This window comes from Rattus rattus, chromosome 8 (assembly GCF_011064425.1).
Source record: "Rattus rattus isolate New Zealand chromosome 8, Rrattus_CSIRO_v1, whole genome shotgun sequence".
Lineage (NCBI taxonomy): Eukaryota > Metazoa > Chordata > Mammalia > Rodentia > Muridae > Rattus > Rattus rattus.
This window is the reverse complement of record NC_046161.1, coordinates 74,273,710-74,300,523: the sequence shown is the minus strand read 5'-3', so window position 1 is coordinate 74,300,523 and position 26,814 is coordinate 74,273,710. Positions and strand designations below refer to the sequence as shown.

The 26,814-nt window shown below is 44.8% G+C and overlaps 1 protein-coding gene and 1 pseudogene across 3 annotated transcripts in view; both read right to left on the bottom strand.

Moving 5' to 3' along the window:
* The window catches only part of Senp6 (SUMO specific peptidase 6), a 76,152-nt gene extending 75,229 nt beyond the window's left edge, over positions 1-923 (bottom strand). The window contains exon 1 of one of the 3 annotated variants that reach the window (XM_032909260.1): positions 659-923. In XM_032909260.1, the coding sequence (XP_032765151.1) occupies positions 659-707 (49 nt within the window). In that variant the 5' untranslated portion in view covers positions 708-923. The remainder of the gene's footprint in view (positions 1-658) is intronic. The other 2 variants (XM_032909261.1, XM_032909262.1) reach the window with 2 other exon arrangements.
* The window catches only part of LOC116908219, a 43,516-nt pseudogene continuing 17,435 nt past the window's right edge, over positions 734-26,814 (bottom strand).

Below are 26,814 nucleotides of genomic sequence, written 5' to 3'. Positions count from 1 at the left end.
AAAATGGGAACATCCTAACTCTTTTACCTTCCCTGGCTGTCCCCAAACTGACACTCCAAAGCTCATATTCTCTTTCTCTCTTTTTCTTTCTTTCCCTCCCCCCCCCTCTCCAAATGAACTGCTTTACAAAGTATAGCCAAACACATCTCACTGGAGTATCGAGCACCGCCAGGTCTAACCTGCACTCCAATGGCAGCGGCTAGCCTGGGAGCTTTAAACCAAAAGGCAGTGAAACAAACTACCTCTCTCCCCTGCCTACTTGGATCGGCCAGTTCCAACCAAGCTTAGCGGTCTGAAACTTTCCACGAACGCTAAGAAAAACACCTGAACGCAGTCTGCTCCTCGCCCACTAGGCAACCATCGAAAATATGGAGGTGGGAGCTAGTCCAAGCCTTCGGCCTGCCCCTCGCAGGCCGCCCTGGGCCTCGGCTCGCTGCGCGGCTACCGCGCCGCCTCGCGCCAGCCTGCCCGAGCCTTTGCCCGGGAGGACCCGAAGTCGGCGCGCCCGCAGCGCGTTCCCTGCCCGCCATCGACCGTCCCGATCCCAGAGGCCCCAAGCCCACCCGGAGCACACAGCTGAGTATCTGGGCCCGAGAGAACCCCGGTGTCGCGAATTCCGCCCCCCCCCGACTCTCCCCTGAGGAAGACCCGAACGCACCTTTCAGGAAAACACCCCCAGCGCTGCCACCGCTCTTGCCCGCCGCCATCTTCCTCCTCCCACGCCGCCTCCTTCTTACTCCATGGCCGGCACCGCCGCGGTGCTCGCGGGGAATGGGGGCCGCACGTCGGGAGGGTAGCAGCCGCAGGGTGGCGGGCCTCGGGCTCGACCGTCCGCGAGGGGCGCTCCCCGCCGGCCGGGCCCCCACACAAAAGCGGGCCTGTCGCGGGCTGACGGGAGGCGGTGAGGCCCACGGCCTGGGTTTCTTCTCCTCAGGCGCCTACCGGGGACCGTGAGCGGCGGCGGCGGCGCTTCCCGGGCCCGGCTCCCCTCAGCACACGACTCCCCATCCACCGCCCGCGCCGGCCTCGGAGAAGCTCCTCTCCGCTCCGCCGCTGGCCCCGGAGGACGGAGAACGAAGCGAACGCTCACACGCCTCCTGCGTCCCGGGCCGTAAAATGGCCGCAGCGCCGAGCCGAGCGAGGGCTCCGCGACCGTCAGGCGCCCGCGACCCCTCGCTGCTCCAGCAGTGGCCGCCGCCGCCCGCCCACCCCGCCCAGGCGTCAGAGCATCAGCCCAGGCCTCGGCGACTGTCCATGTGGACGGGGGTGGGTCTCCGCCACCGCCGCGCGTCGGTCGCCACAGCAGCCCCGCCGCCGCTCCTCCCCCACCGGGCTCCGGTCCCGCCCCGCCGCCGCCCCGAGCCTCTCCCTGCGGGTCCGGGCTCGTCCCCCTTCGCTGCCCCCCGGCGCAGACCGTACCTAACCGGGGGGCTGTGGGCCTGCGGGCCTTGTGTGGCCTTGTGCGCCGGGCCTAGGCGGGGTCCGAACAAAATCCCTTCCTCTGAAGGCCCCATGGCAGACCGGCCTGTGAGCGCTTGCAAGCCTGCCTGCCTGTGAGGTGTTCTATTTGGTCCTGTGGCACCACAAATTCTAAAGAAAAGCCCCAAGTTCTTGTCTAAACCAGAATTTAAAACGTGCCATGTGGAGGAAAAAGAATTGTAGCCAGGTAATGCAACCACTTTGGAAAGTAAATTGTGTCCACATTGGTCTTCAAAACAATACATGTGATTGAGCCAGTACACTTTGGGTAGAGAAAGAGAGAGAACCTTTGTCATCTGTTTGATACTTCAAACCCCACACTCTATACCAGAGTTTCAGACAATGATATAATTTGAGGGTGTTTTGTTTTGTTTTGTTTTGTTTTGTTGTTTTGTTTTGTTTCTCTTACAAACCCGGCGTGGTGGAACCCATGAGGGGATAGAGGCAGGTGGATCCCTATCAGTTGAAGGCCAGTCTGGTCTACAAAGTAAGAGCCTGTCTCCAAAACAAAAATAAAAACATCTATGGAGAATGCAGAAAATGGAAAAAAAAAAGTTAACAGAAATTCAAACCCCTTAGGTGGTCTGCTAATAAACATTTTTTTCTTAAAAAAAAAAAAGAAAAGAAAGAAAGAATGCGGGCGGGGACTGGGGGAGGTGTTTTGCTGCTGTTAGGGTTGGTATTGCGGCTGCTTGTAGTTACTTCAGAGGCCAGAAGAGGGTGCCCCGCCTAGGCGCTTAGAAGCAAACTGCTGAGCCCTTCTCTCCAGCCCTTTGAGCACTTCTAATGCAGTTGTTAATCAAGACTCATTTGGTAACTTTGTATCTTATCCCACTGTAGTAGCTCACACCTATAATTCTAGTGCTTAGAATTAGAAGGCCAAGGAAGGCAGATCTCTGAGTCCAAGGCCAACCTGGTTACACAAAGCGAGTTAGTTCCAGGCCAGCCAGGGCTACACAGTGAAACTTTGCCTCAAAACAACAACAAACAAACAAAAAAAACCCCACAATACTTGTTACCATAGTGACACCAGTAATCTATCCTGATTTCATAAAATTAACATAATGAATGTAATGTATTACAGTTGATATTTTTATTGCCTAACGAAATACATGATCCTGTAGGGAAAGTCTTTGAATGACATAGTCTGTGCAAATGACTTAGTATACTGAGGTTTATAGATAAATAGGTAGATGTGGGACGATGGGTCTGACCTACAGAATATAAAGTGTGCCTCTTGTTTAAAGATAGCCATACTGGCTCTGTGGGGGAAGCACCAGGAGTCAAGGGATGCAAGTTGGCTCTCATCATGGCAAAGGTGAAGAAACTGATTCTAGAGAAAGGAATGTAGAACCTTGATTTTAGTTCAGTGAGACAGATGTTGACTTCTGACCTTACAGAACTGTGCCATGATAACTGTGTGGTAAGTTGCCAGCTTGGTAGTATAGTAATTTATCCCACTATGGTGACTCATTCCTGTAATCCTAGTACTTGGAAGGCAGATCTCTGTGAGTTTGAGGCCAGCCTGGTCTACATAAGGAGCTCCAGGGCAGCTAGAGCTGTACAATAAAACTTTGCCTCAAAACAGAACCACAAAAACTTAATACATATGGCCTGGGAAACTAGGAAGTGTGTCTACATGCAGGTGAGGCCTGGCACAAGTTAGGTCAAGGCCCATGATTGGACAGTAAAAAGTAAGGTGGGGACAAAGTTTTGGTAAGGTGGGAGAGAAGAGGAAAGAAGGAAAAAGATTCAAGGTGAAGATAGAGAAGGACGACCCAGATCCGTGTGGCCTTAAATGGCCATAGGTAGTTATGAATATTTCTTAAGGGGTGGATTTCTGTAGGTCAATTTATCTTATCTAGGTGGGTAGGTTATATCTTTATCAATTGGTTGTGAGTTTATTGTGTGGACATATTATAGATTGAGAATTTAACATATAAATCTGTTTGCTAAATTATAGCTTATTGGGTCTTGATTTCAATGGGTGGCTGGGAGTTCATACTATAACTACCAGGCAGTTGCCCGGAGTGTGGGCAGAGTCTGAAGCAGGGAGCCTTGTAAAGTCAGTGCTTTTACTGGGTAGCTACCCCTCAGATGCCATGTGGCCCTACGGTGCTGGCACTAGTGCAGGATAAAAGTTCCATTTTTAATAATTACCGCAAAAGTTATAATTTTAAGAGAATTTAATTAAGCTAGATATGGTGGTGTGTGCCTTTAATTCTAGCACTGGGGAGGTAGAGGCAGGCAGATCACTGAGAGTTCAAAGCCAGCCTGGACTACATAGTGAGATCTAAGGGGAAAGGGGTGGGGGTGAGAACTGAATTGGGTCTTTTGAGAAAAAGGCCACTGCTTCCATTTTTTTTTTTTTTTTTTTTTTTTTTTTTGAGACAGGTTCTATGTGCCCTGCTCTGCTCTGGAACTCCCTAATGTAGACCAGGCTAGACTCAAAAAGACAGAGATCCACTTGCCTCACCTTCTAAAGGTGTGTCCCACTACACCCTGCGTTTCTTTAAGTGTTAGTAACTTCTGCTAGTCTGTGGAGCACCATCATTCCAGAAGTATAAAGCGTCATCCAAAGGCTCCTTACAACACACTGGTTCACCCAAACCCAGCATGCCTGAGACGAGACAGACTGCAATTCTAACAAGTTCCAAAGGCACGGTTGCTGGGGGGTTTACTCTGAGGATGAGCTTTCAACAGTCTCTTAAGTTCTTTTCTAGTTCAGCCATTCTTGTACCGAGCCTACAATTAGAAATCAGTTTCCATACTCAGGTATATTGCAGTGATGTTCTCTAACTCACCATTATTCCTAATGAGTACGATCAACTAAGATCAGTAGTGTCGTGTTTATCTAGCACTCAGGGCCTAGAAAATCTTATATTGGAAGATGTTCCTGTAGCTATATATTCAATATATTCACAAAAATACTGAGACCTCCTCACCCTCTCTACCTCATCCTGCCCCCTCTCCCCCTTTTCTGAGGCAGGGTCTCCCTGCAGAGCTGAAGCCCCCATTGTCTCAGCCTCCTAGTGCTGGGTAGCATAGGGTTTGTACCACTATGCCCGCATTAGCCCTTCCTTAAGCACACGTTTTGAAGCTCATGGACTAATGACTAATAACAAACCAGTTATTTTGGTTATTCGGATTTGATTAAAGTCAGCCATGGGCTAACAAGTTGGCTCAACAGGAAAAGTCACTTGCTCGGCAAGCCTGGTGAACAGAGTTCAATCGGGAGATCACATAAAGAAGCCAGGGCAGGTTGTTGATACAGCTCAAAAGGGAGACAATGGCTGGATACTTGCTGTGCAAGCCTGATGGCCTGAGTTTGATCCTAGGAACCCATTCCGAGGTGGGAGGAGAGACCGACCGACTGACCGACTCTACAAGTTTGTTCTCTGACTTCCACATGCACACCCATTTCATGGACTCGTGGAGAAAAGTGGTAGTATATAAATTATTTTTAAAGCCCAAATGTGGTGTCATCACTTCTACAGCAAAGGAACTATCTCTCAAAGTTGTCCTCTGACCTCCTCCACACACTAAATACACAGTAATAATAAACTTTAAAGAAAAATATACATTTATTTAAAACGGTTTCCTTACCATGCTTTTATCATTTAAATTTAGTAAATGCCATTCAACTATCAGCTAACATTAAGGAAATTTTACTTTGGCATAAAATATAAAGGAGAAAAGTTTAGGTTATTTTAACATATATGAGTAGGCAACTAATATTAAATAATGTGATATTTTGTTTTGCTTATTTTAATTATTCCATTAAAGAAAATTTGGGGGCTAGGGATAGAGCTCAACCGTATATAAGGTGTTTATATAGGACCTGTGAGGCCTGGCTCCAGTCTTACCACAAGGAACATCAGCCTTTCTCACCATTCCCAGCAATTCTCACCATACCAGTCCTCAATGCTCACTGTAGAATAAAACACAAGCTAGCATTCCCTTAATTTACCAGAATTGTCTGCCTGGGCACAACCTATTCTAGTTTTAATATCCTGATTTAAAGTAGAGGTGCTCACTCTCCACGGTCTACTAGATTAGATCTTCTCTGAATCAGAAAGCATTTCTGTCTGTAACCTTAGGATGCTTTCTCACCACATATGCTTCAGTGTTGCAGACAAGTGGCAAGCATAGCTGTAGCCTACTTAAATTGTTTAAGCAGGCATGGGAAGCTGGATACGGTGTTACAGTCCTATAATGCCAACACTTGGGAGATAGAAGCAGGAGAGCCACTCAGGGGTTCAGGGCCACTCCTGGTGGAGTTCTCCATACTGAATTCCAGGCTACCCTAATAATGAAAGCCTGCCTCAAAACGATGCAAACAATCAAAATTGATAACTGTGTTCTCAAAAACACACATACTGAAACCAGGATGCTATTTTATTAATGTGGATCTGTTTGTCCCAAGCATTCTCTACCAGTGTTCCCCTGTGCTCCTCCCTGCCCAGATTTGTGGAGCTGGAGTCTCCCTAGTTCTTGAGATGGCATCCAGTGCTTCCTGCATGCTACATGAGCACTCTAACAACACAGATACACCTCCTTGGTTTTTGTTTGTGTTTATTTTTCTGTCTAGGATGGGAGAAAGCTTTTGTGGTCTGCACATGGTAGAAGTCAGAGGACCTAGAGATTGGTCATCAGGTGCCTTCCACCATTCAAGACAGAGTCTTTAATTGACCTTGGAACTTAAATTAGACCAGCCTGTCTTCCAGTTTGCCACCCCTGGTATTAAAAGTATGTACCATGCTTGGGTTCTTAGTTTTTGTTTTGTTTTGTTTTTTAACATTGACTCTGGGAATTTGGTAGTTAGAATGAGAATCCCAGGCTCCCACACTTGAATGAATGCCTAATCTCCAGTTAATGGAACTGTTTGGGAAAGATTAGGAAGTATGGCCTTGCTGGGGCTGGTATGTGAGGTTTCAAAACCCAAGCCAGGCCCAGTCTGTCTCTGTCTCTGTCTCTGTCACTCCTCCCTTTCTACTGCCTGTGGGGTTAGGTTGAAAAGCTCCTAGTTACTGCCTTACTGCCATGCCTGCCTGCTTCTTACTATGATAATCATGGATTATCCCTCTAAAGAAGTCAGTGCAGGGCTGTTGATATAGCTCAAAAGGTAGACAATTAATTGCTCTCTTTGAAAAGAGTTGTCTTGGTCGTGGTGTCTCTTCGCAGCATAGAACCGTGACTTAGTGGGATCTGAATTCAGGTCTTTACACATATAAGGCAAGAACTTTACCTACTGACCCGTGTGTTTCTTTAGTCATGCCCCCTTTTCTTTTGTTTTAGAGACCAGGTTACATGTAGCCTAGGCTGCCCTCAAACTCCTGATCCTTCTGCCGTTGTCTGCAGAGTGAGCAGACTACCGGCCTGACATTCAGGCCTGGCTTTGACATTTTACATCAACATAGGTTCTCACTAAGTTGCCCATACTGGCCTTGAACTCACTTGTAGCCCAAGCAAATCTTGGCAGTGCCCAGTCTCAGAATCCAGAGCTTCGGGGATTACAGGCTTAAATCAAGTGTGGTTAAAGGCCTATTTCAAAAGGTCAGTCAAACAAAACAAACCAACAAAACAAACTGATAGAAAGGTCAACCAGAACCAGGGATAGTGAGTGAAGCCTGTAATCCTAGACCTCAGAGGTTTAAGAGGAGAGCTTGGGAGCTCGATAAGAAACCACTGTGAGTTACTGATGATTGTGAGCCACCATGTGGATGCTCAAAATCTAGGTCCTCTGTAAGAGCAACAAGCGCACTTAACTGCTGAGCCCCTCTCCAGCCCCAGCCCCCCGAATTTTATATCAATACCAGTAGTTTCTTTTCACTTTTCCTTTCAAAAATAAATTTTGTTTATTTGGTGGTGCGTAGTACATGTGGAGGTCAGAGGACAACTTGTGAGGGTTAATTCTCTCCTTCTAGAGATGAAACCCAGGTTGTCAGATTTGAAAGCAGCGCCTTTACCCACTGAGCCACCTCCTCGGCCTTCTTTTTCGTCGTTCTTTGTTTTTGTTTTGTTTTGACAAAGTCTCACTATGTAGGCTGGCTTCAAACTTTCAGTAATGTTGTTGTAAAAATATAAAAAATAAAAAAAGTAACACTGTCTTTTACCCCGCTAGGTCCTGCACCTCGGTGCCCCAAGATATCTGCTAGATATCTCTGCGGAAACTCATCCCAACTCCTCGGCAGCCCACACCAGTTGCCCCACACTCCATTACACTTAAATCTACACATTAAAGAACACACAACACAATAACCTTTGACCCAATTGGTAAGATATAATTGCCCACCTAAACATACAAAGCCCAGTACCATCCATCCCTTAGGAACATGGATAACAACCTGTAAATACACAGAGCAAGATCTTTACTTCAGCCTCCATTGTCCTGCCACAGCTTCTCCCTCCTCTCCTCCTGTCTCCTCCTCCTCCTTCCCTTCCTCCTGCCCTCCTCCTTCCTTCAAAACTTCTCCTCCTTTTTTTTTTTTTTTTTTTTTTTTTTTTTTCCTTCTCCTAGGCAATGACACTGGCCTAAATCCCCAGCCCGACAGCCTCCTTCTATCCTGTTCCTGCCCCTCACCTGTACTTTACAAATTCAATGGGGAGAAGGTTCTGGTGAAGTCACCTGATTCCTGAGTAGTGACTGGGCTGCTGTCCTTGGGGCAGTGGAATGAGCATCAAAATACAGATAACTCCTGGGCAAACCACAACACTGTAATCCTGCGTTAGTCTCTAGTGCTCGTGTTGCAAGTGTGGGCCTCTGCATCGGGCTGTTTCTTTTAAAGGTTTTAAATTTTATTATTACTGTTTAGAGTGTATGCGTGCATGCATGTGTCTGTGTCTGTGTCTGTGTCTGTGTGTCTGTGTGTGTAGCCCATTGAGAATGCATGGTTGTCAGAGGAGAGGAGCCAGCTCTCTCTCACCTGCTGAGGCAGACTCTCTCTTGTTCTTGCTATTCAGAATACTCCAGGCTAGCTGGCCTGTGAGCTTCAGGGTGATTGTCTTGTATCTGCCGCCCATCTCAGAGTAAGGATGTGGGATTGCAGACATATGCAACCACACTACCTTTCTCCCTACAGGCTCTGGGGATTGAACTCAGGTTGACAGGCTTGCTTGGCAAGACCCCTTACCCATGAGTCTTGCTCACCATACCCTTTTAATTGGCATGTGTTCGTTACTCATAGTGATGGCTTTCATAAAAACATTTTCATACAAGGGTATAGATAAGTTCTTTCTCCATAGAGGGTGAAATGAGCCAATTCATTCCAGATGAGATTAAATGCAGGTTTGTTGGGAAGCTGCTCTGGGTCATGTTCACTGGCCCCAGGGACTGAGGCAAGGGAGTTGCTGTGGGAAGGAAGAGAGGGAGGGGAGGGGAGAAAGAACAAATGCAGAGAGAGAAGGAGAAGAAGAGGGAGAGAGAAGAGAGCAGGAAGACCAAAATGTCTGGATTGTATAGCCTGGGGGTTAGGACAGCCCAGCCCCTGGGAGGGAAAGTTCAAGGTTTGGGGCCTGGTATGCAAGGTAGGGACTGAAGGATGCTGGGAAAGGCTGGAGGACAGGTCTGCTTTGGTATGTAAAATACGTGCCTGAGTCCCTCCTCAGGCCAGAAACCAAACACTAGGGCCTTGAGTTTCCTAAGCCATCTTTCTACCACTGAACTGGAACCTCAGCCTTTAGTGTGTCTTTTTACTACTGCTGCTGCTGCTGCTTTTGAGATGGTACTGGTATGTAGCCCTGGCTGGCACTGAACTCAGAGATCTGAGAACTGGGATTGAAGATACATACTACTTCAGGCTTGAATGGTTTCTTTTCTTGATTGTTTTAGGTTTATCTTATGTGTATGAGTGTTTTGCCTACATATATGTGCACCATGTGTGTCCCTGGTACCCAAACAGCCAGAGGAAGGCATCAGACCCCCTGAAATTGGAGTTACATGTGAGCCACCACGTGGGTGCTGGGAACTGAACCTGGGTCCTGCAAGAGCAGCAAGTGCTCTTAACCACTGAGCCATCCCTCCAGCCTCCTCAGTGGTTTCTTAATCCTTGCAAGCACGGGGATTTGTGTTGGTGGATTCTAGGGAAACTAGAAAGGTAACAAAACTAATCGGGATGTGGGAAGGACAAAAGAGACCCTCACTGCAGCAACTGGTGGAGCCTCTTACCTGCTGAGGCAAGAATTCTACTAAAATTACTACAAAGGTTGCCAGCAGTAGAGAAAATATTTCTTTTATATGAAAATATTTTCAATTAAAAATGTTAAGTTATCATTAAGCAGGTACAAAACCTGAATGCATATGAACTCAGATAGGACCTGCTTCCTCTCTCTGATATTTTTGGGGAATCTCAAAACCAAGATGATTCACTGTTTCACACTACATATATCCCACTTTGCTTCACCCCTGTGACCCAGAGCATTACTTTCGAGCTCTACCATTTCTCTCTTCCATGTCGTAGTCTTTCCAGATACACATGTGTAACATTCTTCTACCATCAATACGATAATCAATAAGTTGGACAAGCATTCACTTTTTATTTCTCCTTTGGTTTTGACGTCTTAAGGTCTTTGGGGTGGTTTGGCCCCCATAGACTCATCTGTTTGAATGCTTGGCCCACAGGGAGTGGTCCAAGTGTACAGGAAGAAATGCATCATCTACATGGAATGAGTCCAGCAGGAAAAGGCTAATGGCACAACTGACATGTGGGCACCCACCCAGCAAGGTGGGTGTCACCAGGCTAACGCTGGACAAGGACTGCAGAAGATCCTAGAGGGGAAAGCAAAGTCCCGACAAGCAGGAAAAGAGAACGGCAGTATAAGGAGGGAACGAGATGAGAGAGAGAGAGAGAGAGAGAGAGAGAGAGAGAGAGAGAGAGAGAGAGAGCGCAAGCGCCTGGAGGAGTGCCGCTTACTGGCTTGCTTCCTATGGCTTGCTCAGCCTGTTTCTTGTATAACCCAGGACTACAAGCCTAGGGATGGTACTACCCACCATGGGCTGGGCCCTCTTCTCTTGATCTCTAATTGAGAAAATACCTAAATGTAATGAGAAATATAGCTGTATCTCATGGAAGCATTTGTGTGTGTGTGTGTGCGTGTGTGTGCGCGCGCGCGCGTGAACAGTCTTGAGTGTTGTGGTAGGGTGGTGATAGGTTCTCTCTTTGGCTGGCTGGTGAGCCAACCCCAAGGATCCATTGACCTCTTTCAAGCAGTGGATTTACAAGTGCACATCACCATGCCCAGCTTTTCACACGAGTCTTCAGGATGGAGTCCAGGCCCTCAAACTTGTATGGCAAACATTATTCCTACTGAGCCTTTTCTACATCCCGGCTGCTGCCTGCCAACCTGCTGGCCTGCCGACCTGACACCCTTCCGTTCTTTCTCATTCTCTTCCAGGCTAACCTCAAACTCATGATATAGTCGAGGATGACCTTGAATTCCCGATTCTCCTGCCTCTAGACTGGGATTATGGGGATGAGCCTGGTTCATGCCATTCTATTAGTCACTGTCCTGTTGCTGTGAAGAGAAGCCGGTGACCACAGCAGGTCTTAGAAAACAAAGCATTTTATTTAACTGGGCAGTTGCTTCCAGTTTCAGAGGCTTAGTCCATTATCATTGAGGCGGGGAGCGCGGCAGCAGAGGGCCTTGTGGATGCTCAGAAGAGACCTCTGCAATGAGTGCTTTTAACTGTGGAGCCATCTCTCCAGCCCAGATTATAGTTTTTAAATAACATTTGATTCACTGGCTTTTTCTTCCCCCACTGCTGTTTGTTCTTATTTGCATATACTGCAGAATTTTAGCATTATTTTACTGAAGTTTAAAGTAAAACTCACCTTAGAAAATTGAATTATTCAATCTGTGGAAGAAAGCTTCCTGTTTAAAAAAAAAAACAAACAAAAACCATTTTTTAAGAAACTAGGTTTTATTTTTAAAGCCTTCTAAAAATATCACTAGGTTTTTAAAATATTTCCCCCTTTTTTCTCCAAGTGGTGCCAGCTGTGCAGTTTTACTTCCAGCCAGGATATTGCTTTCAACTTCCACTGAGGGGTTTTCTTCCCTGCATTAACCAGGCTATTTTGGATGACATTTGCCATAGCTTGAGAGAAATACTGAGACATGATTACATATTGAACAGACATAAAATTACTACACGTGATTATATCTGCACTGAACAAATTGGAATCGTTTTGGATTGTTTTCTTCTTAAAGTATTTTTAAAACCCCTCTAAATTTTATATTCTGTTCTGTGGCCTTTAAGAGAAAAGGGGAGGGAGTTATTCCTTTTGTACTGTAAGATATTTGTAGCCACCGCCCTAAATACCAACTGTCTCCCTGAGAGAAAGCGGCCCAAGGACAGCTGTGTGGAAGGAAACCCCAACACAGTGCCTCTGAGCTGACCACACTCGGAATATCCAGGCCTCCTCTCTGTACAGGGAGTGTCTTCTTGTCAGCATTCCTCTCATTCAGGGACAGCCAGCCTCACGGATTGGCTTCCCCTCGCCCTTCCTCTCCAGGCTCCCTCCTGGAAGCTGGCCTACTCAGGTACCCTAGACAACATTCCCTCCACACCACCACTATCCTGAAAGCTAGGGAGGAAGGGTAAGGAAGGAGGGACTGAAGCACTCAGGTCTTCATTTGAATTTTTTAAAAACAATAGGCAGGGTGAATTGATCATTAAACAGAGTCCTGAGAATTCCAAATTTTAGAAAATTTGAGGGCTTACATGACTGTTTTCTATTGTTCCAGTGCAGCATTTGGATAGTATACATATTTTTATTTTGGTTAGTGGCTTTTGCATGAGTTCTGATTTACTGAGGCTTGATTAAAACAGGCTGTCAGGGAGTCCTGGTCAACTATGTCTGGGAATGCATTGACCTACACTCAAGCATTTGGAGTTTCTGAAATATGCTCCCTCTTCTCTCTTCCCACTCTTCCTCTTTTGTGTCTCTGTCTTTCTCTTTCTCTCCCCCAGCCACTCTATTTTGATATAGACTTTTTTTTTTTTTTTTTTTAAATTCTATATGACTGGTGGTTTAAATGAGAACAGGCCCCCATTGGTTCATATGTTTGAATGCTTGGTCCCCAGTTGGTGAAACTGTTTCCGAAGGATTAGGTGGCATGGTCTTCTTGGTGTAGGTGTGACCTTGTTGGAGGGAAATGTGTCACTGGGCTTTGAGGTTTCAAAAGCCCATACCAGGCAGGCAGGCAGACAGGCAGGCAGGCAGGCAGGCAGGCAGACAGGCAGGCAGGCAGGCAGGCAGGCAGACAGGCAGGCAGGCAGGCAGACAGGCAGTCTCACCAACTTTCTTTCTCTTCCTCTTCTCCTCCCCCTCTGCCTCCCTGTCTCTTTCTCTCTGCCTGTCTCTGCAACTTGCAGATCAGAAGTGAACTCTTGGGCTGGAGAGATGGCCCCACAGTTAAAAACACTGACTGATCTTTCAGAGGTCCTGAGTTCAATTCCCAGCAACCACATGGTGGCTCACAACCATCTGTAATGGGATCTGATGCCCTCTTCTGGTGTGTGTGAAGACAACTACAGTGTACACATATACACAAAATAAATAAATCGAAAAAGAAAGGAAGGAAGGAAGGGAGGGAGGGAGGGAGGGAGGGAGGGAGGGAGGGAGGAGTGAGTTCTCAGCTACTGCTCAAGCACCTTGTCTGGCTGCCCGCCACCTCACCATGCTCCCTGCTACAATGGCCGTAGACATTGAATTGTACACTGAAGACGTCTGAAATTGTAAGCTGTTCCCCAAACACTTTCTTGTAACTGTTGCTTTCATCATGGTGTTTCCTCACAGCAATAGAACAGTAATTAAGACAATGTCCACATGTATTTGCTATTTTTTTTTTTTACTGTGATGAAACACCATGACCAAGAACAACTTGTCAAGAGTAGGGTTTTTGGCCTATGGTTCCACAGGAGAGTTCATGATGGCAGGAGAAGCAGGTCAGCACACTGCGGAACTAGGACCCTTCCTTCAAAGCAAACGCACATCAAGCAGAACATGAAGTAGAAGTGGGGTGAGGTTATGGACTCTCAGAGTCTGCTCCTCCCCCCATGATATACCTTCTCAGCAAGCCTCCATCTCTTAAAAGTTCAACAGCCTCTCACAAGCAGTGCCACAAGCTACAGGGCACCAAGTTTTCCAATGTGTGAGCCCAAAGAGGACAGTTCTTATTCAAACTATCACACAAAATATGCGGAAGATTCCATTACTTCCAAGGAGATGAGAGCTCCTTTGGAGGTTCTAGCAGGGAAACACAGCTACTCGGGTATGACTGACTGAGGATCTTCCTCTCTGTGGGCATGTCATCCTCTTTGGCCAAGAGCATGTGAGGGAGGAACAGGTCACTGCTTAGCAAGTTAGAACATCTAAATAAACCCTGGTGTTCAGTGCAGCCAGATCCCCCTCTCATCCTCCTCCAAGAAGATGAGCAAAGAGTGTGACTATTTCAAAGTGTCAGGGACCAACTTTTGGCGAATTATAGACAGGGAAGAAGGTTGGTGTTCACACCTGTCACTGCAGACACAAAGAGTCATCCTGTCCCCAGCTCTGACAGCTGCTGCCCTGAAGCATGTTTCTAGAAGTGCTGGGCAGTCCCCGGCCTGTGCATTTTGTTGTCAGGCCTGGACAAAGTTGAGGATTTTCTGTTCACAAACAGGTGAACGGGTGTCAACCACAGATGCAGAGAAAGGAGACAATGTGCTATTCAAAGCTCCCTGAAGCAGATTATTTATTACACATTGGTCATCATACTTACAGAGATGCTGGGCAGACCCTGCTCCCAGCCAAGCAGCTGAAAAGAAACAGAACACTGAATGATACACCACACAGATAAACACCAGAGGGAAGAACTATTAGATGTTATTTTCCTCACTGAGCATTCACTCAGGAAAGAGCTTAAAGCTCAGCTTGCATGTTAATAATAAGACTGAATCCTCTGAGCCAACTATGTTCACATTAAACTTTTTAAAGGATTTAATACAAAATTTTCTCTCTCTCTCTCTCTCTCTCTCTCTCTCTCTCTCTCTCTCTCTCTGTCTCTCTCTCTCTGTCTCTCTGTCTCTCTCTCTCTCTCTCTCTCTCTCTCTCTCTCTCTCTCTCTGTGTGTGTGTGTGTGTGTGTGTGTGTGTGTGTGTATGAACAAACATGGGTGTTGTTGCCCCCAGAGGACAGAAAAGGCTGTTACATCCCTTGGAGCTGTTGTTACGTTGTGAGCCACCTGATTTGGGTGCTTGGAATTGAACTCAAGTCCCCTTTATCTCGCAGCCCCCTCAAAATAATCACTTTTGAAGATACTGTGTATGATGGTCGCTACCACTTCATAAAGCACTTCCATCTGGCCATATGGTCTTAAACACTCAGAAGGAAAATACAACGAAGATTAAAACATTGGTGATGATATAAAATAAACAACAATAAAACTAAACTGGATTTGAAAAGTACAGTTGACCTAGGCCACGATGGCCTCTCCATTAGATAAGTCCTGAGTATTGGTATGCCAAGTGGGGGTAGTTACAGTCTCCCCATCTGTGATCAGGTTAGACTCCCAGATTTTTCCTAACACAAACAAAACTATTTGTATATTCCTGATAATTCTCCTTTGCTCTAAAAGGTCAACATGAGACTGGGTCTATGCCAAACACATTTCAACATTTTTGAAATTGGATCTTTAGACCTTCATAGTAAAACTGGACTGTGCCTATTATAACCTTAGCAGTCATGCTATTATTAATCTCAGGACATTGTGTACTCAACTGCTGTCTTAATTTTATCTGATTTCGTTTACAGTTGGTCCGTACCCAGAATCCTCTAACTTTCCAACTCCATCTGCCTTGGCCTGACTGATCACCCTCCAACACCTGAAAGTCAGCAAAAATGGGTACCCTAAACCTCTATGTGCCAAATTTCAGGCAGAAGCAGCTAGCTTGATTTGCCATCCATCTGCTAAATAATTTTAGGGTATCAACTCATAAGGAAAAATTGTTAGCTAGCCACACAGATTAGTAGGCTTAGAGGCCATTAAGGAATGATTCTTTCCTTGTCAATTTTGCATGCTTTCCATGATCCTCTGAGCCTTCTCACTCATTCTCTGATGTCCCCCCTTCTTTCTGCCACAGGGCTGCTTGCTTGCCTTGTAGCTGTTGGCTGACTCCCTCTACTGAACCTACATAGGGACTTGGACCCCAACTTAACTGGCTCAACCCTTAAGCCTTGTCATTTTAACTGCCCAATCAGTCTTGTATCCCACAGACTAAAATTTGTTTTTATCTAAGACACCGCCAAAAGATATATTAACAGTATTCTTTTTCCTCCAAAATTTTTACCAGAGACTGCCTTAAGACTCTCTTGTTGAGGCTACCCTTGTCCAGTAGAAAAGTACAGTGAGAGCCATAATCATGTCTCCTCCTTCACCAAATAGAATCAACAAGTCGAGAGTGTGGGACAGGATTACACAGTTTTGTAAAGCTACTTCGTTTTTGACTGAACCATGACAACATTTGAAAAACCTCTTACCCCAAGGAATAACCTGCTTCATCTTCCCGCCTGAATTCCAAACCAGAAACATTTGGGATCATGTTACATTTGGGATTCACTTCCTATCACGTTTGGAATTTACTTCAAACAACAGAATTTAGCTTAAGATCATTTCCCAGCTCCAGCATGACAGCACTGACCTTTAATCTTAGCACCTGGGAGACAAAGACAGGCAGATCTTAGTTAAGTATTATGCCAGCCTGGTCTCCATAGCAAGTACTAGGCTAACCAGGACTACATAGTATTTTTTAAAAAGGAAAAAATATGGTATCAAATTTTTCCATTTGATACCATATTTCATTACATTTAGTTAAATGCCTTTTTAAACTATATAGTGAGTTTGAAGTCAGCCTGGGATATCTGAGGCTCTGTGGGAAGAAAGCAAGCAAGCAAGCAAGCAAGCAAGCAAGCAAGCAAGCAAGCAAAGAAGGAAAGAAGGAAGGAGGAAACTTATAATGGAACAAAGTTATCAGAAAAATTAAGTTCTACTTAACTGACGTTGAATGTAAGATTGAATTGAATCTAAAATTGTATTTAATAAATAAAATAAAATTATTTTGAAAATCTAAATCATAGTGGCTGGAAGGGTATCTCAGAAGTTAAGAACACTTACTGATCTCACAGAGGACCCAGACTCAGTTCCCAGCACCCCCATGGTAGCTGAGAACCACCTGTAACTCCAGTTCCAGGGAATCTAATGATTTGCCCGCCTTTCTCAGTTACTGTCCTCGTGTGGTACAAAGACACACATGCAAGCAAGACACTCATCGTGCATATGGAGTAAAAATAAATAAGTCTTCTAAAATAACCAGATCATTAATACACATAGTAACTAATGAAACCACAGAGTTCCATAAAGTACAAAAGCTGTCTGCCCGTTTGCCACTTTTCCTACCCAAGATTCCCTTTCTCCACACATGCTCAAATCTTCTAGGTCTGTAGCTGACATATGCTACTCTATGTGTAAATATTCTACATATACTTAGATTAAATATTAAATTGATACTTCCTACTGACTTGAAACTGAGATAGGATGGTTAGACCCCCGTTTTGAAATAGTCCCCATTTACTCTGTAGTAGAGAAGGGTCTTGAACTCCTGATACTCCTGTTTCTACTTCTGGCGTGCTGGGATTATAGGCATGCAGTAGTAACATAGCAGGGCCTTGTACATTCTAGGAATCGAACTGTATCCCCAACCACAGAGAATCATGGAATGGGGGTAATGAATGCCAAAGCCCACTATGGTTACAGCGTAAGATGCTACAACTATATGATGGGGAGAAATTAGAGGGGAAGAAATGGGGGGTGGATTTGATAAAAACATATTGTATTAGGGTTCTCTAGAGCCACAGAACTTTGGAATGTCTCTCTGTATTGAGAGAAATTATTGTGATGACTTACAGTCTGTAGTCCAACTAACCCAAAAATGGGCAGCTGTGGATGGGAAGTCCAAGAGTCTAAAGTTGCTCAATCCTTCCTACGAGGCTAGTTGTCTCAGCTGGTCTTCTTAGAAGTAGCTTCCGATAGGTGGACTGGCTGGTGAATGCAAACAGTTGAAGAAGAGTAAATCTTCCTTCTTCCAATGTCTTATGTAGGCCTCCAACAGAAGGTGTGTCCCAAATTAAAGGTCCCAGCTTGTCCCAGGCTAACCTTGAACTCAGAGATCTCCTTGCCTCAGTCTCCTGGGATTAAAGGCATGTGCTACCTTGCCTAGGCCTAAGCTTTTCATAGCCACTATGCCTCAAGATCCATGCCAAGATCCAGGTCAGAAACTTGTGTCTTCTGGCCTGAAGATCTGGATGGCAGGGGAGTCCTCCAATTCCGGATTCTAGTTCATTTCAGATATAGTCAACCAGGAATAGCCATTACATATATATGCATGCATTACAAAACAATATGATTTTTAAAAGATCCTATGATCAAAACAAAACAGAATTGCAAAAAATAAAAAATAAAATGTTAGGTGTTAGGGGAAATTATTATACAGCACTACATAATATATAGAGCCCTTAAATGTCTGCAAATAATTTTTTTAACCTCCATGCTAGTTTGTAGGTTTGGCTGAGATATAAATATAACTCAAGTCTGAAATATAAATTAACTTAATAATTTAAGCTGAACAATCACGAGTCATCTTGATGATTTTTATATATTTGTTTCTTGTCCTGTTTTTTTTTTTCTTGTAAATTTAACAAAAGCTAGAATTCCACCAGAAAGAGGATTCATAATTGAAGATGTCCCCATCGGAATGGCCTGTAGGCAAGTCTGTAATTTCTTGATTAATGGTTGACATGGAAGGGCCACTGGGGCAGTGCTACCTGTGGGAAGGTAGTCTTGGATGATGTGGAGTAGGCTATGCAAGCCATGATGAAGCATGGGTGAGCACCGTCCCTCCGTGGGCTCAGTGGATCGTGACCCAGGAGACATAAGTCAAATCAACCCTTTCCTCCCACGTTTCTTTGATGTAGTGAGAATTTTGGTTTCTTTAAAAACACAGGAGTATTATGGGAATACATTTTGTAAACGAAGCACATCCAGGTGTGGGATGTGGGGCCGGCCGCTTTAGAGTGTCCACAGCAGCTGACCCTGATTTGCCTCGTGCTCTAGCAGGGGCGTGGTTTTGCCAGGTGCAGATCGTTTCATCCAGTGTGTGATGTTTGGAATTCTGGGACTTTTCAGAGAGTATGTAAACGTCAGGGCCTCTTGAGGCCGTGTGTGTTGTTGGTCAGTTGCTGTTTGTTATGTAGTTATATGCAAAGAAGAAAGAAGAAGAAATTAGATGTTTTGAAAGTGAAGATCCAACTTGCCTCAAGGAACTTGATGCCCCTCGTTGTCTAAAGATAACGATACTCCCTTCCCCTTCTTCCTTCTCTCCTATCTGTGTAAGGGGATTGGTGTGTGCTGGGGTTGGGGGAGGCACAAAGTGACCAAAAGTCTACCCTGGCTACACTTTGGCCAGTGTTTTTTCACAGTAATAAAAACAAAACTAAGACAACCTCTCTTCTGTCAGAATGTCTTCTTCCTTCCCTGACTTTGGTTTTGCTGAGATGGTCTCAAGAAGCCCAGGTAGTCTTGAATTCTGAATCCTCTTGCCTTTATTTTTTATATGCTAAGACTGCAGCTGTGGTTCACCAAGTTACGCTTTCCACACAAAACAGCTTGGGACCTTCCTTACCTCAGTCAGAAATGTCAGGATGGCATTCTTAATATGAATGTTGTTTATTATGCTAGACCTGCATTCTTATGCCTGTGTTCCCAAGGTTCCTCCTTCAGGCAGTCACAGCTATCAGTCCTTACGTGACTTTCTAAAAGTCACATGTGCAGAACAAAGAATTGTGCTGTGCTGACCTTTAGACAGCATTCTGGACTAGGATTCTGAATCTTTCCCATTTAACGATGTTTATCTTAAAGAGTGCACAGAACCAATCCCCTCCCTTTCTCTTTTGTCCTTCCTTTCAGAAATATATTCAGCCACTCTCTGTGAGATGTGCTGCTACCCATTGGGTGGAGCTTACACTTTTCCTGCTGCCTCGCTGTATTGTATATGAAAGTTCCATAGTTTAATTAAGCTCTCTTACTGGGAGGCATTGGAGTTATTTTTAAAAACCGGGTAGTAAGCCAGGCGTGGTGTCGTTCACATGTAATTCCAGCATATAGAAGCAAGAGTTAGAAGGATTACATGTTCAAGGTCATCCTCCACTAAACAGAGGTTGAGGCTAGCCTGAGGTACATTAAACCCTGTCTCAAAAGTGTAAACAAAGCTCGCAGGTCTAAGACCAAGGAAGCACGAAAGCGCCGGGAGGAGCGCCTCTAAGCCAAGAAGGAGGAGAGCATCAAGACTCTGTCCAAGGAGGAAGAGACCAAGAAATGAAGCTTCCCTCATGCCTATACATAGTGGCCAGGCTGTGGCCTCACATGGATCAGTCATTAAAATAAAACAAGCCTTAAAAAAACTGTAAACAAAAACCAGCACAACTCTTGATATTGCTTGATATACTATTGGGATTAATCTTGGGTAGCTGTTATTTTGAAACTCAGTGAATCTTACTGAAAGATATGTTCTACCAGTCAAATTGCCTGAACATTGACACCAAGTCACTGAGTCGGCTTCCACAGGGGTTGTACCAAACTGCACCCCAGAAGCAACGAGTCCAGTTTATTGGTTTTCTACATTTAACAACTGATAGGTGAGGTCATAGCTCAGAGTTGTTTTGCATATGCAAACAACTTTTGGTATGAGTTCCTTCCTGTTGAGCAAGACTTAAGTCCAATTCAAGAGCTGCTGGTTGGGCTGGGGAGATGGCTCAGCGGTTAAGAGCACCGGCTGGTCTTCCAGAGGTCCTGAGTTCAAATATTAGCAACCACATGGTACCTCACAACCATCTACAATGGGATCTGATGCCCTCTTCTGGTGTGTCTGAAGACAGCTACAGTGTACTTATATATACATAAAATAAGTCTTAAAAAAAAAAAAATCTACAATGGGGTCCGATGCCCTCTTCTGGTGTGTCTGAAGACAGCTGCTGGTTACCATCAACGTATTCACAGCACCATTGCACCTGCCATGGTGGCTTATAGGTGTCATATCTACTGGGTAGGGACTCTTGATTCCTTCCCCATTTGGAAGCTTCCAGGGCTTCTCATATCTTGAAAATCCTCAGGTTGGGAACTTTCAGGTCAGTTCCAGCTCAGGGGTCACTGAAGTGCATGGTGTCCTCAACAATAAGGACTACCAAGTGCTAATTTTTATTAGACACATATATCAGGCATTAATATTTCCTTTCTTTAATTATGAAAACAGCTTTGTGCTTGGAACATTGCTAGTGTGGTGTATTTTTATTTTTAAAAGATCATTTATAATTTGGAGACAGGCTCTCACTGTGTAGCCCGGGCTAGCCTGGAACTTGCTTTGTATCCAGGCTGTTGTTGTTGTTGTTGTTTTATTTATTTACATTTCGAATGTTGTTCCCCTTTCCGGTTTCCCCTCTGCAGCCCCTCCCATCCTATCCCCCCTCCCATGGCACCCTGCTTCTATGAAGATGTTCCCACTTCCACCACCCACTCCCACCTCAACACCCCTACACTGGGGAAACAGGCCTTCACAGGACCTGGGGCTTCTCCTCCTATTGATGCCAAACAATGTCAGCCTCTGCTACATAGGCAGCTGGAGCCGTGGGTACTCTTTGGTTGGTGATTTAGCCCTTGGGAGCTCTGGGGTGTCTGGTTGGTTGATATTGTTCTTCCTATGGGGTTGCAAACCCTATCAGCTCCTTCAGTCCTTTCTTTAACTCCTCCATTGGGGTCCCTGGGCTCAGTCCAGTGGTTGGCTGTGAGCATCTGCATCCGCATTGGTCAGGTGCTGGCAGAGCCTCTCAGGGGACAGCTATACCAGGCTCCTGTCTGCAAGCACTTCTTGGCATTGGCAATAGTGTTTGGGTTTGGGGTCTGCACTGGGGATGCGTCCCCAGGTGGATGGCCTTTCCTTTAGCCTCCCCTCCATTTTTTTTTGTCTCTGCATTTCCTTCAGATAGGGACGATTCTGGGTTAAAAGTTTGAGATGGGTGGGTAGCCCCTCCCTCAACTGGGGGCTGTGCCTATCCACTGGAGATGATTTCTACAGGTTCTATCCCCCCTTTGTTGGGTATTTCAGCTAATGTCATTCCTATTGAGTCCTGGGAATCTCTTGCTTCCCTGGAGTCTGGGACTTTCTACTGGATACCTCCAGGTCCCTGTCCACCACTGCGACATACTTCCATTTAATTTCCTGACCCTCTGGACTTCTCTCTTGTCTCTTCCCATACCTGCCTCCCCTTTCCCTCCATCTCCTCTCTCCCTTCCTCCCTCTATCTCCTGAGATTATTTTGTTCTTCCTTCTAAGTAGGATTAAGTCCACACTTTGGTCATCCTTCTTACTCTTCATATTGTCTGTGAGTTGTCTTGGGTAATTTGAGCTTTTGGGCTAATATCCACTCATCAATGAGTGCATACCATGTGTATTCTTTTGTGTCTGGGTTCCCTCACTCAGGATGATATTTTCTAGTTCCATCCATTTGCTTAAGGATTTCATGATGTCATTGTTTTTAATAGCTGAGTAGTACTCCATTGTGTAAATGTACCACATTTTCTATATCCATTCCTCTGTTGAGGGACATCTGGGTTCTTTCCAGCTTCTGGCTATTATAAATAAGGCTGCTATGAACATAGTGGAGCATGTGTCCTTGTTATATGTTGGAGCATTTCTTGGGGCATATGCCCAGGAGTTGTATAGCTGGGTCCTCAGGTAGTTCAATGTCCAATTTTTTGAGGAACTGCCTGACTAATTTCTAGAGTGGTTCTGGCTGTTCTTGAACTCCTCTGCCTCCCAAAGGCTGGGATTAAAGACAAACTCCACCACCTCGACTAATGTACTTTAAAGTAAATACATATTAAATAAGAAACGGCCTTAGCAATGAGCTTTAAGGATAAGATCACGGGGACTGAGGCTGTGAGTGTCTGTCAGATTCCCCCAAGAAACACGACCCCAGTGCGGGTTCCATCAGTGTTTATGTCCGACTTTCACCACTAGGTGTCAGGGTTGCGCTGCATGAATGAATACCTCTGTTGTGAGTTGTAAGGATTTTGTTTCTGTCTAAAGGCATTTGAGAACGTGACTGTTCTCTTTGTGAAACCAATCGAAAGGAATGTTTCTCTTTTCTCTGATATGTTCAGGTTAACTGCATTTGCCACCAGCCTGGAAGATGAGTCAGTTAGCTCTGTTACTGTGACCAATACCTGTTAGAAGGCGTCACTCTGTTCCCGGTCTCAGAAAACTCTCTCTATGGTTGCTTGGTTCCAGGTGCCTAGGCAGGATACCCGTGTTGGTATATTGGCACATGCCTGTGATCCCAGCTATATAGTGCATTTGTGACCAGCTGGGCTATAGGAGACCCTGCCTCAAACAAACATGCAAAAGCAAAAGAAAAAAAATTGAAGAAGCAATATAGTTGAATTTCAAAATATAAAACCATAGACTTCATGTGGACAGCAACACACGTGTGCTCTATACCGGCATACGTATCTGTACGTGGCCATCTCTGCTCTAACTCCCCCTCCAACCTAATAGTCTGAGAGATCTTCCCACACCCCTCCATAAATATTTTCTGGTTTTGTTGTTTTTGTTTTTGTGTGTACAAATCTAATCAGTATTTTATTATCTTGTCAATCCATCCGATCTAGATAATCCTCAAGAGCTGCCCGGAGGCTTATGTTCATGGTGATTCAAAAGCCTATGAAGTTGTTAATATTAAACACAACTCAGAGATCTTTAATTAATACTTAGTATATGAATAATCAATTCTGAGATTTTGATTACTAAATATGGAACTGTATATTCATGCTCTTCTTATGTTTAATGTGTGTTAGTGAAGGGCTGTGATCTCTGTTATTTTACGACCTATTTATATTTTTGCCATTCCAGGCTGTAACGGGGATGTGCATAGTGGGAAGAGATTCTGCAGTGTGCCTCGGCGAGCTTTGCTAGTCTGCTCTTTACTAAGCAGTTTTCTCTACCTTCTATGTGAAGCAGACATTGACTACTTTGATTAAAAGTAATAATGTGGGTGAGGGAGGCTACACTGTGGATATCGGTGGTAGAGAAGTGAAATTGCTGTGTATTTATCTATTTATTTGCTGAAGCTGGAGACTAGTTTATTGCACTGTAGATAGTCTCGAGTCCTTGATCTTAGCATCCCTTTATTACCTAATATATATATATATATTAGGTAATATATATAAATATATATATAATATATAAATAAAACAGGGATTCACTATGCTACCTCAGGCTGGCCCCTGTCTCTCTCTGCCTAGAAATTGATTGCATGTGCCACCAATATGGGCAGTTTTTTCTTTTTTTTTTTTCTTTTCTTTTTTTCGGAGCTGGGGACCGAACCTAGGGCCTTGCGCTTGCTAGGCAAGTGCTCTACCACTGAGCTAAATCCCCAACCCCAGTTTTTTCTTTAAAGCAGGGTTTCACATTGCCCCCCACTGGCCTACACTTCCTACACAGCAAGAACAGCATTGAACTTTGATCTTCTTGCTTCTACCTCCTGTGTGTGTGGGGATCACAGGCGTGTGCCACCACACCCAGCTACCTAAGGGAAACTGAAGAGCTCATGTTTACACAGGTCTTAGTGAGCAACATTTACCGTAGTGGAAATGAAAACCAAGTGATTCTTTTGTGAAGTAGCAATGATGAACTGATTGTAACATATTTAGTAACAATTAATTATATTAAAAAGTATATAATACTTTGGATGGATGTATACATATAGTACTATTGGATGGCCCAATAGGTTAAACAAACAAACAAAAACAAAAACAAACAACCCAAACCAAACCCAAACAAAAACAAAACCAAAGCACACATGCTGCAACAAGTCTGACAACAGAGTTCAGTTCTTAAAGCCACTGTGGAAAGAGAGAACCAATTTCCAAGGGCATCCATTTGACCTTCACACATTCACTGTAGCATGTATGCCCCCTGTCCAGGCCCCCACACACTAAAATAATGAAAAAAATTAAAATTATGCCAGGTGTAGATTGGAAATAGTGGCACATGGTTTAATCCCAGCACTGGGGAGGCTCAGGTAGATAGGTCTCAGTATGTACAAGGATAGCCTGGTCTACATATCAGTTCTGAGCCAGCCAGGGGCACATAGTGAGGTCATGTCAAAAAAATACTGTATGAATTGCATTGCTTTAAAGCTTCGTAAATCCCTTATATTTTGGTAAAACAAACAAACAGCTGAACCTAGGCTTTAGTATAAATACTGTCTGGATTTATGTAATACTACACACCATGTTAGGCTCAAAGCTTTCATTACAAACTTCTGAAGAGCAGGAGTATAAAAGGCAACCAATTCTGAAGTGTTTATTCTAGAATGTGAACTTTTGGATGTGAATTCGGTACTCAATTTTGATGCACTTCCTCCCAGCCCCCACTCTCCATGACTTGCCGATTAGTGCCTTTACCTACAAGAGGAAGTGTTACCTCCGGAAATGTGCTTAATAACCCCAGCTAAGGAGGCCAAAACAAGAGAATCAAAAGTAGGACCGGCCTAAGCTGTGTGGTGAGTGCAACACTAGTCTGAGCAAGATACTATCCATAACAACAAGAAACAAAAGGGGAAGAATGTGCCTGCCTAGTTTATGTAACACGTGTGAAGCCCTGGGCACAACCCTCGCACTGAAAAATAATTACTGCCTTTTATCCTTATATTCTGTGAAACCTGCCTGGAGAGCACACTTCCCCAGTTCATCTCAAGCTCTGTTTTCCCAGCATCATTTTCTGTGCTTTATTTTGACTGTGTTTTATGGGGCTTGCCTGCCCGATGTGGCCGCAAAGCTGCCCTTCTTGGACGTGGACAATAGGTTGAGAGGGAGAGGGACAGACACACTCTAAACAGGCAGACCTCCTGCTAATGCCCTTGTGGCCCAGGCTGGCTCGGACTCACTATGTCGCAGAGGGTGACCTTGAACTGATCTTCCTTCCAAGTGCTGGCACTGGAGATGTGTGAGTGCCACGATGCCCAGCTTCTAAGTTTTTACAGACTTTTTTCTATTTTTCTGTAATTCCTATTGATTTTATATGTCCTTTTAAAAATAGAAAACCACATGCTTTCTTTACTAAGGGTGAAGGTTTGGTACGGTCATGTTATTTTGTATCTATTTTAAAATACTTCTTGTCATTGATTAAGTAGCTAGCCAAGCATTGACTTGCAGCTTCTTGGGCTCCCTGTCCTGCTGTGTTCAGTCTTAGTCAAGGACCCAAACCTTTTCTGACATCTATTGATTTTTGCTAAATAAAAGAACAACAGAATTATCAGGCTGAGGAGATTGCATAATGGGTGAAGTGCTTTCCGAACAAGCCTTAGGACCAGAGTTCAAGTTCCCAGCCCAGGGAAAGCAGGTACAATGGCAGGACTCTGTAATTTCCATGCTTCTATGATGAAGTGGGAGATAGACACAGAGTACCCTGCATGCTCCCAAGCCAGCTAGCTGGGGTATGCTGCTGAAGAACAAAGAGTCTATCCTCTGAACTCCACTGCACTCCGAGTGGCATGCATGCATCTGCAGTCCCATGCATGAATGCCCATATGCACACATGTGCCACACAGAAAGATAAGACAAATTACTAAGGTCTTTTTGATGCTATATGTGTTCTAGTCTTGAAGGTGCCCAGATAAGGTCACAAGTTTGTTCTTTCAGTTATACTAATAAAAGTTTTCAGAAATAATTAGATTTGGGCAGTTGCAGCTTCTTCAGGCCTCCCACAGCCCACCCCACACCCCCCTCAGCTCAGAAGTTCTGAACCACCAGTGGTAGAAGGCATGCCAAATGCTTCCTGGAGTGCAAACTGTCAGGGATCATGCCTGAAGAGGTGTTGGCATAGAAGCTGCACCCGAATCGTGGTGGACAGAGTTGGGCAGCTAAGAAACCCAGGTGTGGAGACTGACTGTGTGAGAGAAAGGGGTTCGTCACAGTGGATGAGCTTAAGCTAATCTGAGTTGAGGGGCTCCATGCCTTTGCTGTGTCAGAGGAGAGGGGCACTTGTTAAAGAGAGCCAACTTAGGTTTTGAAAATTAAAAGCATCAGGTATCGTCAGGGTTCCAAAGCTCTAATCCCAGCACTTGGGAGGTCGAAGCAGAAGGATTAGAAGCTCAAAGCCATCTTTAGCTGCACAGAAAGTTCAAGGCCATCCTAGGCTATCTAGTTAATAAATAGGATCAGCATCTGTTCATGCAACCCCTACCA